Genomic DNA, 14,441 nt, shown 5'->3' with positions numbered 1-14,441 from the left:
ATTGGGTGTCATTCACACTACAGGGACACTGTTATGGAGGGGATCTGTGGATGACACATATATGTGTCATCCACAGATCCCCCCATAACAGTGTCATCCACAGATCCCCCTAACAGTGCAATCCAGAGACACCAATGAGAGCCATCCAGAGATCCCCATAACAGTGGCACCCACAGAGCCCCCATAACAGTGTCACCCACAGATCCCCCATAACAGTGTCCTCAACAGATCCCCCATAATAGTGTCATCCACAGACCACCATTAGTTCAAAACCGACCAAAAGCACACCTTTTTGTTCAAAATATTTATTTTCTTATTTTCCTCCTCAAAAACCTAGGTGCGTCTTATGGGCAGGTGCGTCTTATAGGGCGAAAAATACGGTATTTATTTTCTTCTGCTGACTCCTGAATCCACCTCTGCATCACATGCATCGGGGAGAGGACTAGTTCTGGCCCTGTCTACAGCAGAACTGACGTCTCATCCATAGTCCAAGCCGGAACCCTGGTAAAGGTGGTGACGTTGGTGGAAGAAGGATTTTCAGGAGAGGAGCGTCATGTCACTGGGTTCCTGAGCAGTTCCTGAGTCCCACACAATTTCAGAATAGTAAGTATACGAGCTGTGGCATGAATTGTAGTAATAAAAATGCCTTCCGTATCCCAAAAAACTGTTATCGTGATCTTTCCAGCTGACTGCTGCTGCACATGACATTTCTTTGGGGTTGGTGACCCCTTGTGCTTCCATTGTATGGACTCTTGTCTGGTCTCCATGTTTCATCACCCGTAATACTTCGAGAATAGAAGTCTCCTGGATTTTCTCTGAGCGTGTCTAAATTCTCTTGGCTAAATTGCTGGTGACAAGTTTTTGGCTCAGGTGTCAACAACCGTGGGAACTGACCTTTGACATCATGAATGATACTGGAAGCTTTGCCAACTGAAATGTCTAATTCATGTTCTATAACCTAGACTTTGACCCGAAGATCTTCCAAGATCATGGCCTCCAATTTACGGCACACTTCCTCTAAAGATGCTTTGGCAGATGGCCCTAAACGGGGCTCATCTTCAATTGATTCCCTACCACATGTAAACTGCTTAGCCTAAAACTTTACTTGGTAGTAGGAAGGTGCCTCATCACCATGTACAGCATCTTCCTTTCATGGATTTCTTTAGGCTTCTTTTCTTCCTTTGTAAGGAATTTAATCACGGAACGAAGCTCCAAATCCTTCACTTCCTTTGTAGAGCCGCACTGTACTGCACTTGCCATCCTGTCACTTCCAGTGCTTTCATCAGACTGCACTGCTACTGTGTAGACATGTCTCAATCCAGTGGCGTTGCAAGGGGGGTGCGGGCTGCACCGGGTGACACCAGTCTGATGGGGTGTCACCTACCCCCACCGGCCGCCGGACTGACTTACTGCAGTGCAATTTAAATGTGTTAAATTCATCACCTAGGTAGGTCTGGCTGGCAGCTGCTACAATGGGGTGTCACCTGCCCCCACCGGCCGCCGGACGGACTTACTGCAGTGCAATTTGAATGTGTTAAATAATTTAATTAATCACCTAGGTAGGTCTGGCTGGCGGCTGCTACTGTCTTGTCTGGCCAGCCTACGTGTGTGCCGTGCGGTGCGTGCGGCGCTCAGGCCCAAGGAGGCGTGACTGAGTCTGTCAGTGGGGCCGCGGCGGACGGCAGCGCCTGCGCAGCTGTCTGGAGGACTCTGGATGGAGGAAGGCGAGGAGGCGAAGCTGCTCTGCTGTGGCCTGTAAAAGCTGCCTCTTCAGGCTGGCAGCAGAAGAACAAAGAGAAGACTGAGTGAGGCACGACTTGTTGGCCGACCCTGCTGGACTCTGGAGAAGACAACTTAAGGCTGAGACTGGAGCCAGGACCCGACCCCACTCCAGCCAGACCCCAGTGATATATCAGGTACAGTACTACTGATCATTCTCAGCCCAGAGGAGTTGCTGAGTTGATGGGGGGGGGGCTGTATTGTAACCCCCCCCTTTGGCACAGACTCCAACATTGTCCCTCATCATGTCACCCCCCCTGATGGTGCAGACTCCAACATTGTCCCCCATTAGCGAGCATAATGGATGGGGGCTGACGGTTGACATGAGGGGCATTATGTATGGGGGGCTGACATGAGGGCATGATGGCTGACATGGGGGGCATGATAGATGGGGGCTGACGGCTGATATGGGGGGCTGATCTGAGGTATGATTAACATTGGGGGTCTGATTGGTGGTCTGACCTGAGGTATAATGGAAAATATTGTTTCTTATTATACTCCTCTAAAACCTATGTGCGTCTTATAGGGCAAAAAGTACAGTCCTTAAACCAGCGATTGAAGCAGAGCGAAGATACCAGGACCACACAGAGGAGAAGCCAGCTGCTGCAGACAGAACCAGGACGAGATGTAGCTTCGCTTGTGTTGCCAAAAAATCCTTGCACCTGCCCTGGTCACGTCCACAGCAGTGACTCACTCACACAGGCGGCCCGCCCAGTGTCTTCAGCTTGTCCTCCTCCTCCAGTGGCCAAATCCCGCGCCTGTGCCGAGGATCCGGATGTCCGCGCCTGCGCACTGGTTTCCCGATTACTGGCAGAAGCATCGGAGTATCCAGTGCGCAGGCGCAGGCCCGTACAGTGACACTCCTGCAAGCGCCGCATCGGAGGGCTGTTCAGAGCTCCACGAAGAGGCGTGCCGTGTTGGAGCTGCCAGCCTGCCTACCTCCTGACTTTGGCAATAGCAATATTTTTACTGCACAGTACGTGTCCCCTATATTTATATGTAATAAATAAAGAGTCCCACAGTACATAATGTGGGCAGAATATACCTAATTACATAACAGTCCCAATAAATAAACTTATTTTTATGTGAAAAAAGGCCATTTTACATTTTTATTAGTGATACTCTTTGGTGCCAGGGGGTGTACCCTGACATTTTTATTATGGTACACCACCTGGCACCAAAGTGTATCACTTTAAAAAAAAATATAATAGCCATTTTTCACATAAAAATAAGTTTATGTTTTGGGAATGTTATGTAATTAGGTATATTTTGCCCACACTATATAACATATTTTTGGTTATATAACTATAATATTATTGCTTGGGGAGGGGGGGTGACACAATTTTCTACCGCACCGGGTGACACCAGCCCTAGCAACGCCACTGTCTCAATCTCCACAGAAAAGTTCAGCTCTAAGGGCTGTTTCACACAAGCAGATGCCGTGCGTGACATCCGCTGCGTGAATGACAGCCAAGACCCGCTGCGGACAGCAGAAGCACGGAGCAGTAACATGATTGATGATGCTCCGTGCCTCTCTGTGATCTTTTTACTACAATATCATGGTGACAACTCACGGAGGCACGGAGCATCATCAATCATGTTACTGCTCCGTGCTTCTGCTGTCCGCAGCGGGTCTGGGCTGTCATTCACGCAGCGGATGTCACGCACGGAAACAGCCCTAATGCTGACAGAACATGCTGGGTTAGATAACTTATTAAGCACCCCTCCTATCACACCTTCCACAGGCAGGTGATGTGTAATTCAGGTCAGCAGAAAACCCCTTTAAGCTGGGGCTACATGTGATCTTGGCAGCAATACCGGTTGCACGACCAAAGAGCGCGATGTAGCCGTGCAGCCATTAAACCGAATGGGTCGCAGACTCGCAGTGCAATCTGTAAGTTGCTGTTTTTGGGAGCCCAGGACTTTTTTTTCATGTGAATATATTTCAATACAATTAATAGCAAATTAAAAGCAAAAAAATAAAAATAAAAGATCTAAATACTTATCACGCCAGGAAAAAACCTTTCACCTGCTGTTCTACCAGCTGACAGAAGAGGCTTGAGCTCATGCCAGATTTTCAGAACTTTAATGTTTACATGATCCATACAGGGGAAATTAAAGTATTAGCAAAAAATAAAATAAAACATCAAATCTATAAAAGGGTTAAAGTAGCAATAATCCTGTGAAGGTGTGAGGGCTTTACTGGCATCCACTCCTGAACGCCTCCTCGTTTTCCTCCATCCACTGCTGGAAGCTCCTGACTTTGGGGTTCAGTTTGCGGGTGAGCTGCACGTCCCGGTCAGGTCTCATCATGTAGAATCGGAACATGTTGGCCATGTTGTGCGCCCCGCCCTGCGCCTCGTAATCAGCAGGGAGAATCTGTAGAAGATGAAGCATAGGAAACTGTGTAGAGTGGATAAAAGTAATGAGCTCCTGGTGGTATGGCGATGGCCTTTACTAGTACTGGTGGAATATTACTGGTCACTACTGCTTCTACTGGTGTATTACTGAGCACTACTACCTCTACTAGTAAGTATATTACTGGGCACTACTGCTTCTACTGGTATATTACTGGTCACTACTGCTTCTACTGGTGTATTACTGGTCACTACTACTTCTACTGGTATATTACTGGGCACTACTACTTTTACTGGTATATTACTGGTCACTACTGCTTCTACTGGTGTATTACTGGGCACTACTACTTCTAATATATTACTGGGCACTACTGCTTCTACTGGTATATTACTGGGCACTACTGCTTCTACTGGTATATTACTGGGCACTACTGCTTCTACTGGTATATTACTGGTCACTACTGCTTCTACTGGTGTCTTCTACTGGTATATTACTGGTCACTACTGCTTCTACTGGTATATTACTGGTCACTACTGCTTCTACTGGTATATTACTGGGCACTACTGCTTCTACTGGTATATTACTGGTCACTACTGCTTCTACTGGTATATTACTGGGCACTACTGCTTCTACTGGTATATTACTGGGCACTACTGCTTCTACTGGTATATTACTGGTTACTACTGCTTCTACTGGTGTATTACTGGGCACTACTACTTCTACTGGTGTATTACTGGTCACTACTGCTTCTACTGGTGTATTACTGGTCACTACTACTTCTACTGGTGTATTACTGGGCACTACTGCTTCTACTGGTGTATTACTGGTCACTACTACTTCTACTGGTGTATTACTGGGCACTACTACTTCTACTGGTATATTACTGGGCACTACTGCTTCTACTGGTGTATTACTGGGCACTACTACTTCTACTGGTGTATTACTGGTCACTACTGCTTCTACTGGTGTATTACTGGGCACTACTACTTCTAATATATTACTGGTCACTACTACTTCTACTGGTATATTACTGGGCACTACTGCTTCTACTGGTGTATTACTGTGCACTACTGCTTCTACTGGTGTATTACTGGTCACTACTACTTCTACTGGTGTATTACTGGGCACTACTGCTTCTACTGGTGTATTACTGGTCACTACTACTTCTACTGGTGTATTACTGGGCACTACTACTTCTACTGGTATATTACTGGGCACTACTGCTTCTACTGGTGTATTACTGGGCACTACTACTTCTACTAGTATATTACTGTGCACTACTACTTCTACTGGTGTATTACTGGTCACTACTACTTCTACTGGTGTATTACTGGGCACTACTACTTCTACTGGTATATTACTGGGCACTACTACTTCTACTGGTGTATTACTAGGCACTACTACTTCTACTGGTGTATTACTGGTCACTACTACTTCTACTGGTGTATTACTGGGCACTACTACTTCTACTAGTGTATTACTGGGCACTACTGCTTCTACTAGTGTATTACTGGGCACTACTGCTTCTACTGGTGTATTACTGGGCACTACTACTTCTACTGGTGTATTACTGGGCACTACTACTTCTACTGGTATATTACTGGGCACTACTACTTCTACTGGTGTATTACTGGGCACTACTACTTCTACTAGTGTATTACTGGGCACTACTACTTCTACTGGTATATTACTGGGCACTACTATTTCTACTGGTGTATTACTGGGCACTACTACTTCTACTAGTATATTACTGGGCACTACTACTTCTACTGGTATATTACTGGGCACTACTATTTCTACTGGTGTATTACTGGGCACTACTACTTCTACTGGTGTATTACTGGGCACTACTGCTTCTACTGGTGTATTACTGGGCACTACTACTTCTACTGGTGTATTACTGGTCACTACTGCTTCTACTGGTGTATTACTGGGCACTACTACTTCTACTGGTATAAAACTGGGCACTACTACTTCTACTGGTATATTACTGAGCACTACTATTTCTACTGGTATATTACTGGGCACTACTGCTGCTACTGGTATATTACTGGGCACTACTGCTTCTACTCGTATATTACTGGGCACTACTGCTGCTACTGGTATATTACTGGGCACTACTACTGGTATATTACTGGGCACTACTGCTGCTACTGGTATATTACTGGGCACTACTGCTTCTACTGGTATATTACTGGGTACTACTACTGGTATATTACTGGGAACTACTACTTCTACTGGTATATTACTGGGCACTACTACTTCTACTGGTATATTACTGGGCACTACTACTTCTACTGGTATATTACTGGGCACTACTATTTCTACTGGTGTATTACTGGGTACTACTACTGGTATATTACTGGGCACTACTATTTCTACTGGTGTATTACTGGGTACTACTACTGGTATATTACTGGGCACTACTACTTCTACTGGTATATTACAGGTCACTACTACTACTGGTATATTACTGGGCACTACTACTACTACTACTGGTATATTACTGGGCACTACTACTTCTACTGGTATATTACTGGTCACTACTGCTTCTACTGGTGTATTACTGGTCACTACTACTTCTACTGGTATATTACTGGGCACTACTACTTCTACTGGTATATTACTAGGCACTACTACTGGTATATTACTGGGCACTACTATTTCTACTGGTATATTACTGGGCACTACTATTTCTACTGGTATATTACTGGGCACTACTACTTCTACTGGTGTATTACTGGGTACTACTACTGGTATATTACTGGGCACTACTACTTCTACTGGTATATTACAGGTCACTACTACTTCTACCGGTGTATTACTGTGCACTACTACTACTGGTATATTACTGGGCACTACTACTACTACTACTGGTATATTACTGGGCACTACTACTACTACTACTATATTACTGGGCACTACTACTTCTACTGGTATATTACTGGTCACTACTGCTTCTACTGGTGTATTACTGGTCACTACTACTTCTACTGGTATATTACTGGGCACTACTACTTCTACTGGTATATTACTAGGCACTACTACTGGTATATTACTGGGCACTACTACTTCTACTATTACTGGCACTACTACTGGTATATTACTGAGCACTACTACTTCTACTATTACTGGCACTACTACTGGTATATTACTGGGCACTACTACTTATACTAGTATATTACTGGGGAGTACTACTTGTATACTGGTATATTACTGGGCACTACTACTGGTATATTATGTTCTTTAAATATATTAGAATCTTTTGTGGTCACTGTCACCTTAGCATCCTTGACAATCTCCTTGGTAATCTTGGACATTATCTCGGCATATTCTTCCACCAGTAACTTCCCTGCACTGAGCCCGATGTTCTTTCCTTTGTAGCATGCTGGGGATTTCAGAATGGAGACAACTACAGGACCCAAATCTGCCACCGCTATCCCGTCCAGAGGTACATCACCCATCGGGAGGCCTGGAATAACAGGATGGTCAAGAAGACATAATTCTGTGTCATGCACACTGCCCAAAATCTGTGCTACAACTATAAAACTATATTATACCATAATATTAAAGTATATATACTCTTGGACACAGGGGGGCAGTATTATAGTAGTTATATTCTTGTACATAGAAGCAGTATTATAGTAGTTATATTCTTGTACATAGGAGGCAGTATTATAGTAGTTATATTCTTGTACATAGGAGGCAGTATTATAGTAGTTATATTCTTGTACATAGGAGCAGTATTATAGTAGTTATATTCTTGTACATAGGAGCAGTATTATAGTAGTTATATTCTTGTACATAGGAGGCAGTATTATAGTAGTTATATTCTTGTACATAGGAGCAGTATTATAGTAGTTGTATTCTTGTACATAGGAGCAGTATTATAGTAGTTATATTCTTGTACATAGGAGCAGTATTATAGTAGTTATATTATTGTACATAGGAGCAGTATTATAGTAGTTATATTCTTGTACATAGGAGCAGTATTATAGTAGTTATATTCTTGTACATAGGAGCAGTATTATAGTAGTTATATTCTTGTACATAGGAGCAGTATTATAGTAGTTATATTCCTGTACATAGGAGCAGTATTATAGTAGTTATATTCTTGTACATAGGAGCAGTATTATAGTAGTTATATTCTTGTACATAGGAGCAGTATTATAGTAGTTATATTCTTGTACATAGGAGCAGTATTATAGTAGTTAAATTATTGTACATAGGAGCAGTATTATAGTAGTTATATTCTTGTACATAGGAGGCAGTATTATAGTAGTTATATTCTTGTACATAGGAGCAGTATTATAGTAGTTATATTCTTGGACATAGGAGCAGTATTATAGTAGTTATATTCTTGTACATAGGAGGCAGTATTATAGTAGTTATATACTTGTACATAGGAGCAGTATTATAGTAGTTATATTCCTGTACATAGGAGCAGTATTATAGTAGTTATATTCTTGTACATAGGAGCAGTATTATAGTAGTTATATTATTGTACATGGGGGCAGTATTATAGTAGTTATATTCTTGTACATAGGAGCAGTATTATAGTAGTTATATTATTGTACATGGAGGCAGTATTATAGTAGTTATATTATTGTACATGGGGGCAGTATTATAGTAGTTATATTCTTGTACATAGGAGCAGTATTATAGTAGTTATATTCTTGTACATAGGAGCAGTATTACAGTAGTTATATTCTTGTACATAGGAGGCAGTATTATAGCAGTTATATTCTTGTACATAGTAGGCAGTATTATAGTTGTTATATTCCTGTACATAGGAGCAGTATTATAGTAGTTATATTCTAGTACATAGGAGGCAGTATTATAGTAGTATATTCTTGTACATAGGAGACAGTATTATAGTAGTTATATTCTTGTACATAGGAGAAGTATTATAGTAGTTATATTCTTGTACATAGGAGCAGTATTATAGTAGTTATATTCTTGTACATAGGAGGCAGTATTATAGTAGTTATATTCTTGTACATAGGAGCAGTATTATAGTAGTTATATTGTTGTTCATAGAAGCAGTATTATAGTAGTTATATTCTTGTACATAGGAGGCAGTATTATAGTAGTTATATTCTTGTACATAGGAGCAGTATTATAGTAGTTATATTCTTGTACATAGGAGGCAGTATTATAGTAGTTATATTCTTGTACATAGGAGCAGTATTAAAGTAGTTATATTCTTGTACATAGGAGGCAGTATTATAGTACTTATATTCTTGTACATAGGAGCAGTATTATAGTAGTTATATTCTTGTACATAGGAGGCAGTATTATAGTAGTTATATTCTTGTACATAGGAGGCAGTATTATAGTAGTTATATTCTTGTACATAGGAGGCAGTATTATAGTAGTTATATTCTTGTACATAGGAGCAGTATTAAAGTAGTTATATTCTTGTACATAGGAGGCAGTATTATAGTACTTATATTCTTGTACATAGGAGCAGTATTATAGCAGTTATATTCTAGAACATAGGAGCAGTATTATAGTAGTTATACACTGCGTGCAGAATTATTAGGCAAATGAGTATTTTGACCACATCATCCTCTTTATGCAAGTTGTCTTACTCCAAGCTGTATAGGCTCGAAAGCCTACTACCAATTGAGCATATTAGGTGATGTGCATCTCTGTAATGAGAAGGGGTGTGGTCTAATGACATCAACACCCTATATTAGGTGTGCATAATTATTAGGCAACTTCCTTTCCTTTGGCAAAATGGGTCAAAAGAAGGACTTGACAGGCTCAGAAAAGTCAAAAATAGTGAGATATCTTGCAGAGGGATGCAGCACTCTTAAAATTGCAAAGCTTCTGAAGCGTGATCATCGAACAATCAAGCGTTTCATTCAAAATAGTCAACAGGGTCGCAAGAAGCGTGTGGAAAAACCAAGGCGCAAAATAACTGCCCATGAACTGAGAAAAGTCAAGCGTGCAGCTGCCAAGATGCCACTTGCCACCAGTTTGGCCATATTTCAGAGCTGCAACATCACTGGAGTGCCCAAAAGCACAAGGTGTGCAATACTCAGAGACATGGCCAAGGTAAGAAAGGCTGAAAGACGACCACCACTGAACAAGACACACAAGCTGAAACATCAAGACTGGGCCAAGAAATATCTCAAGACTGATTTTTCTAAGGTTTTATGGACTGATGAAATGAGAGTGAGTCTTGATGGGCCAGATGGATGGGCCCGTGGCTGGATTGGTAAAGGGCAGAGAGCTCCAGTCCGACTCAGACGCCAGCAAGGTGGAGGTGGAGTACTGGTTTGGGCTGGTATCATCAAAGATGAGCTTGTGGGGCCTTTTCGGGTTGAGGATGGAGTCAAGCTCAACTCCCAGTCCTACTGCCAGTTTCTGGAAGACACCTTCTTCAAGCAGTGGTACAGGAAGAAGTCTGCATCCTTCAAGAAAAACATGATTTTCATGCAGGACAATGCTCCATCACACGCGTCCAAGTATTCCACAGCGTGGCTGGCAAGAAAGGGTATAAAAGAAGAAAATCTAATGACATGGCCTCCTTGTTCACCTGATCTGAACCCCATTGAGAACCTGTGGTCCATCATCAAATGTGAGATTTACAAGGAGGGAAAACAGTACACCTCTCTGAACAGTGTCTGGGAGGCTGTGGTTGCTGCTGCACGCAATGTTGATGGTGAACAGATCAAAACACTGACAGAATCCATGGATGGCAGGCTTTTGAGTGTCCTTGCAAAGAAAGGTGGCTATATTGGTCACTGATTTGTTTTTGTTTTGTTTTTGAATGTCAGAAATGTATATTTGTGAATGTTGAGATGTTATATTGGTTTCACTGGTAAAAATAAATAATTGAAATGGGTATATATTTGTTTTTTGGTAAGTTGCCTAATAATTATGCACAGTAATAGTCACCTGCACACACAGATATCCCCCTAAAATAGCTAAAACTAAAAACAAACTAAAAACTACTTCCAAAAATATTCAGCTTTGATATTAATGAGTTTTTTGGGTTCATTGAGAACATGGTTGTTGTTCAATAATAAAATTAATCCTCAAAAATACAACTTGCCTAATAATTCTGCACTCCCTGTATTCTTGTACATAGGAGGCAGTATTATAGTAGTTATATTCTTGTACATAGGAGCAGTATTATAGTAGCTATATTCTTGTACATAGGAGCAGTATTATAGTAGATATATTCTTGTACATAGGAGCAGTATTATAGTAGTTATATTCTTGTACATAGGAGCAGTATTATAGTAGTCATATTCTTGTACATAGGAGCAGTATTATAGAAGTTATATTCTAGAACATAGGAGGCAGTATTATAGTAGTTATATTCTTGGACATAGGAGGCAGTATTATAGTAGTTATATTCTTGTACATAGGAGCAGTATTATAGTAGTTATATTCTTGTACATAGGAGCAGTATTATAGTAGTTATATTCTTGTACATAGGAGCAGTATTATAGGAGTTATATTCTTGTACATAGGAGGCAGTATTATAGTAGTTATATTCCTGTACATAGGAGGCAGTATTATAGTAGTTATATTCTTGTACATAGGAGGCAGTATTATAGTAGTTATATTCTTGTACATAGGAGCAGTATTATAGTAGTTATATTCTTGTACATAGGAGCAGTATTATAGTAGTTATATTCTTGTACATAGGAGCAGTATTATAGTAGTTTTATATTCTTGTACATAGGAGCAGTATTATAGTAGTTATATTCTTGTACATAGGAGCAGTATTATAGTAGTTATATTCTTGTACATAGGAGGCAGTATTATAGTAGTTATATTCTTGTACATAGGAGCAGTATTATAGTAGTTATATATTCTTGTACATAGGAGCAGTATTATAGTAGTTATATTCTTGTACATAGGAGCAGTATTATAGTAGTTATATTCTTCTAAATTAGAGCAGTATTATAGTAGTTATATTCTTGTACATAGGAGCAGTATTATAGTAGTTATATTCTTGTACATAGGAGCAGTATTATAGCAGTTATATTCTAGTACATAGGAGCAGTATTATAGTAGTTAAATTCTTCTAAATTAGAGCAGTATTGTTCATTACTGTATATTTTTCCTTTCTACATTTTCCCTTATTTTCTTACCTAAAAGAAACACTCTCCCGTCTTGGCTTCTCTTTGGTTTGAAGGCATGCAGCAGGTTCTCGTAGTAGAAGGCTAGACGGACACTGGTCATGGGACAGTCAATTTGTCGGAAATACTCCTCTACCTCGCCTTTACTATCAAAGTGAGGCACCTCCAGTTTCCCCCCAGTAATCTTCTTCACATTTTCTAGTCCGCTGTAGATCACCAGCTCCAGGTTCAGGCGTTTACACAGATCTGCGACCAGTTTTCCCTGGAAGAGAATCGGGTCAGGACATAGAGAGATGAACTCCTCATTCATATCACTGCTGAACGATTGTACTGAACCTTAACGAGAGGCTCCTCACTTGAAGTCATGATTTACTTGCTTCTGTAAAACATGGCCACCTCCCCTCTTTATTTTCCCCACACACCTGTAAGACTTCTTTGTCCTTTTTAGCGCCTTCAAATGCATTGGTGACCACGAACGCTCCATAAGCTCCGCCCAGTGCGACCTCCAGGCTTTTCTCATCGTCCAGATCTGCAGACACAACCTCCGCTCCGGCCTCCTTCAACTTCAAAGATGCCGGTTTGCTGCTGTCTCGAGTCACTGCTCTAATGGCAAAGGTGCCATCTTTCAGGAGCGCTGCAGCAACTGATCCGCCCTGGGCTCCTGCAAATATAGGTTAGTACACAAGAAAAGCATAAATACAAAGATACCATGCTGATGGCGGCCATATATATGGGCCACATCCATAAGCTAAGTGTTTGTTACGATCTACAACTTTAGTTCTAAGCTAAAAGATAAAATTCTGGTTTTCTGCAGCGACCACTAGAGGGAGCTTCCTGCATACATAAACCATATGCAGTAAGCTCCTGAGCTCCCTCTAGTGGTGGCTCTGGAATTTATCATTTCCAGCACTAGGAGAAGTCTTGACTGGAGGGGCAGTGGAATGGGAACAGCAGCTGATAAGGAGAATAATTTATTTTATTTTATTAAGAATACATTTTATCGCCTGGACAATCCCTTTAACTTTAACATAATTGTGAACCTATTTTAAATGGTGCTACAGGATGGACATGTACTTTACAATGTAAACCGAAATGTTCAGCAACTTTCTAATATATTTTTCCTTTCAAGATCTCTGCTTGCTGTCAATAAGTGTTAAAATTCTTATTTATGTACACCAGACCTAATACACTGCCTAGATTCCACACTGATACACTGTAACAAAAGATGGTGAGCAGGGCAACTCACCTGTTGCTCCAAAGACCACGACTACCTTCTTCCCGGACATGGGGCGCTAGCTTCGGGGGGGATCAGTGGTGAAAATGCTGCAAACGGATGGGTCTGTAGGGAAGTCCTGAGAGTCTTCTCCTCCGCCGTCTACTCTCTTATAGAGTCGATCCCTGTGACTCAGCTCGATTATTAATCCCCAGGTTCTGTATGCAAAGGGTGCAGCCATTTTTGAGAGTGGTCCAGCCAATCAGAACCTCCGTCCAGTATTTACTGAGGCACCAGGTAAACGGGCTACAAACTGCAGACGCCCACGACATGCCTTCTCTAATCCTCCCTCAGCTGCCCGCACTGTATGAACCCCCCCCCCCCATACTGCAGTAACAACCCTTATTCTCAAGAATGTCAGGTTGTCACAGCCCCACCTCTAAGGAAGATGTCATAGTGGTGGATCTGGGTCTTCATTTATGGGTGGAGGTGGTCTCACATTCAGAGGTATTAGTCTCAGTATATCTAAGCCTATCCAGTGTGATACTGTCTGCTGAGCTGTGTATCTAATCCTATGTGATACTGTCTGCTGAGCTGTGTATCTAATCCTCTCCTATGTGATACTGTCTGCTGAGCTGTGTATCTAATCCTATGTGATACTGTCTGCTGAGCTGTGTATCTAATCCTATCCTATGTGATACTGTCTGCTGAGCTGTGTATCTAATCCTATCCTGTGTGATGCTGTCTGCTGATCTGTGTATCTAATCCTATGTGATACTGTCTGCTGAGCTGTGTATCTAATCCTATCCTGTGTGATGCTGTCTGCTGATCTGTGTATCTAATCCTATGTGATACTGTCTGCTGAGCTGTGTATCTAATCCTATCCTGTGTGATACTGTCTGCTGAGCTGTGTATCTAATCCTATCATGGGGGATATTGTCTGCTGAGATGTGTATCTAATCCTATCATGTGTGATACTGCCTGCT

The 14,441-nt window shown here is 41.5% G+C and overlaps 1 protein-coding gene across 1 annotated transcript; it reads right to left on the bottom strand.

The window, feature by feature from the left end:
• Positions 1–3,848: 3,848 nt before the first annotated feature.
• LOC121008594 (nmrA-like family domain-containing protein 1) lies at positions 3,849–13,814 on the bottom strand. The gene is made up of 5 exons (XM_040441234.1): positions 13,489–13,814; positions 12,665–12,903; positions 12,255–12,504; positions 7,419–7,609; positions 3,849–4,158 (listed from the first exon to the last, which is right to left on the bottom strand). Exons 1-5 carry the CDS (start codon positions 13,526–13,528, stop codon positions 3,979–3,981), a joined length of 900 nt encoding a protein of 299 aa, XP_040297168.1. The 5' UTR covers positions 13,529–13,814; the 3' UTR covers positions 3,849–3,978.
• Between the last annotated feature and the right edge of the window lie 627 nt (positions 13,815–14,441).

This window comes from Bufo bufo, chromosome 7 (assembly GCF_905171765.1).
Source record: "Bufo bufo chromosome 7, aBufBuf1.1, whole genome shotgun sequence".
NCBI lineage: Eukaryota > Metazoa > Chordata > Amphibia > Anura > Bufonidae > Bufo > Bufo bufo.
The sequence above is the reverse complement of the archived record's forward strand: the minus strand, read 5'-3'. Positions and strand labels throughout refer to the sequence as shown.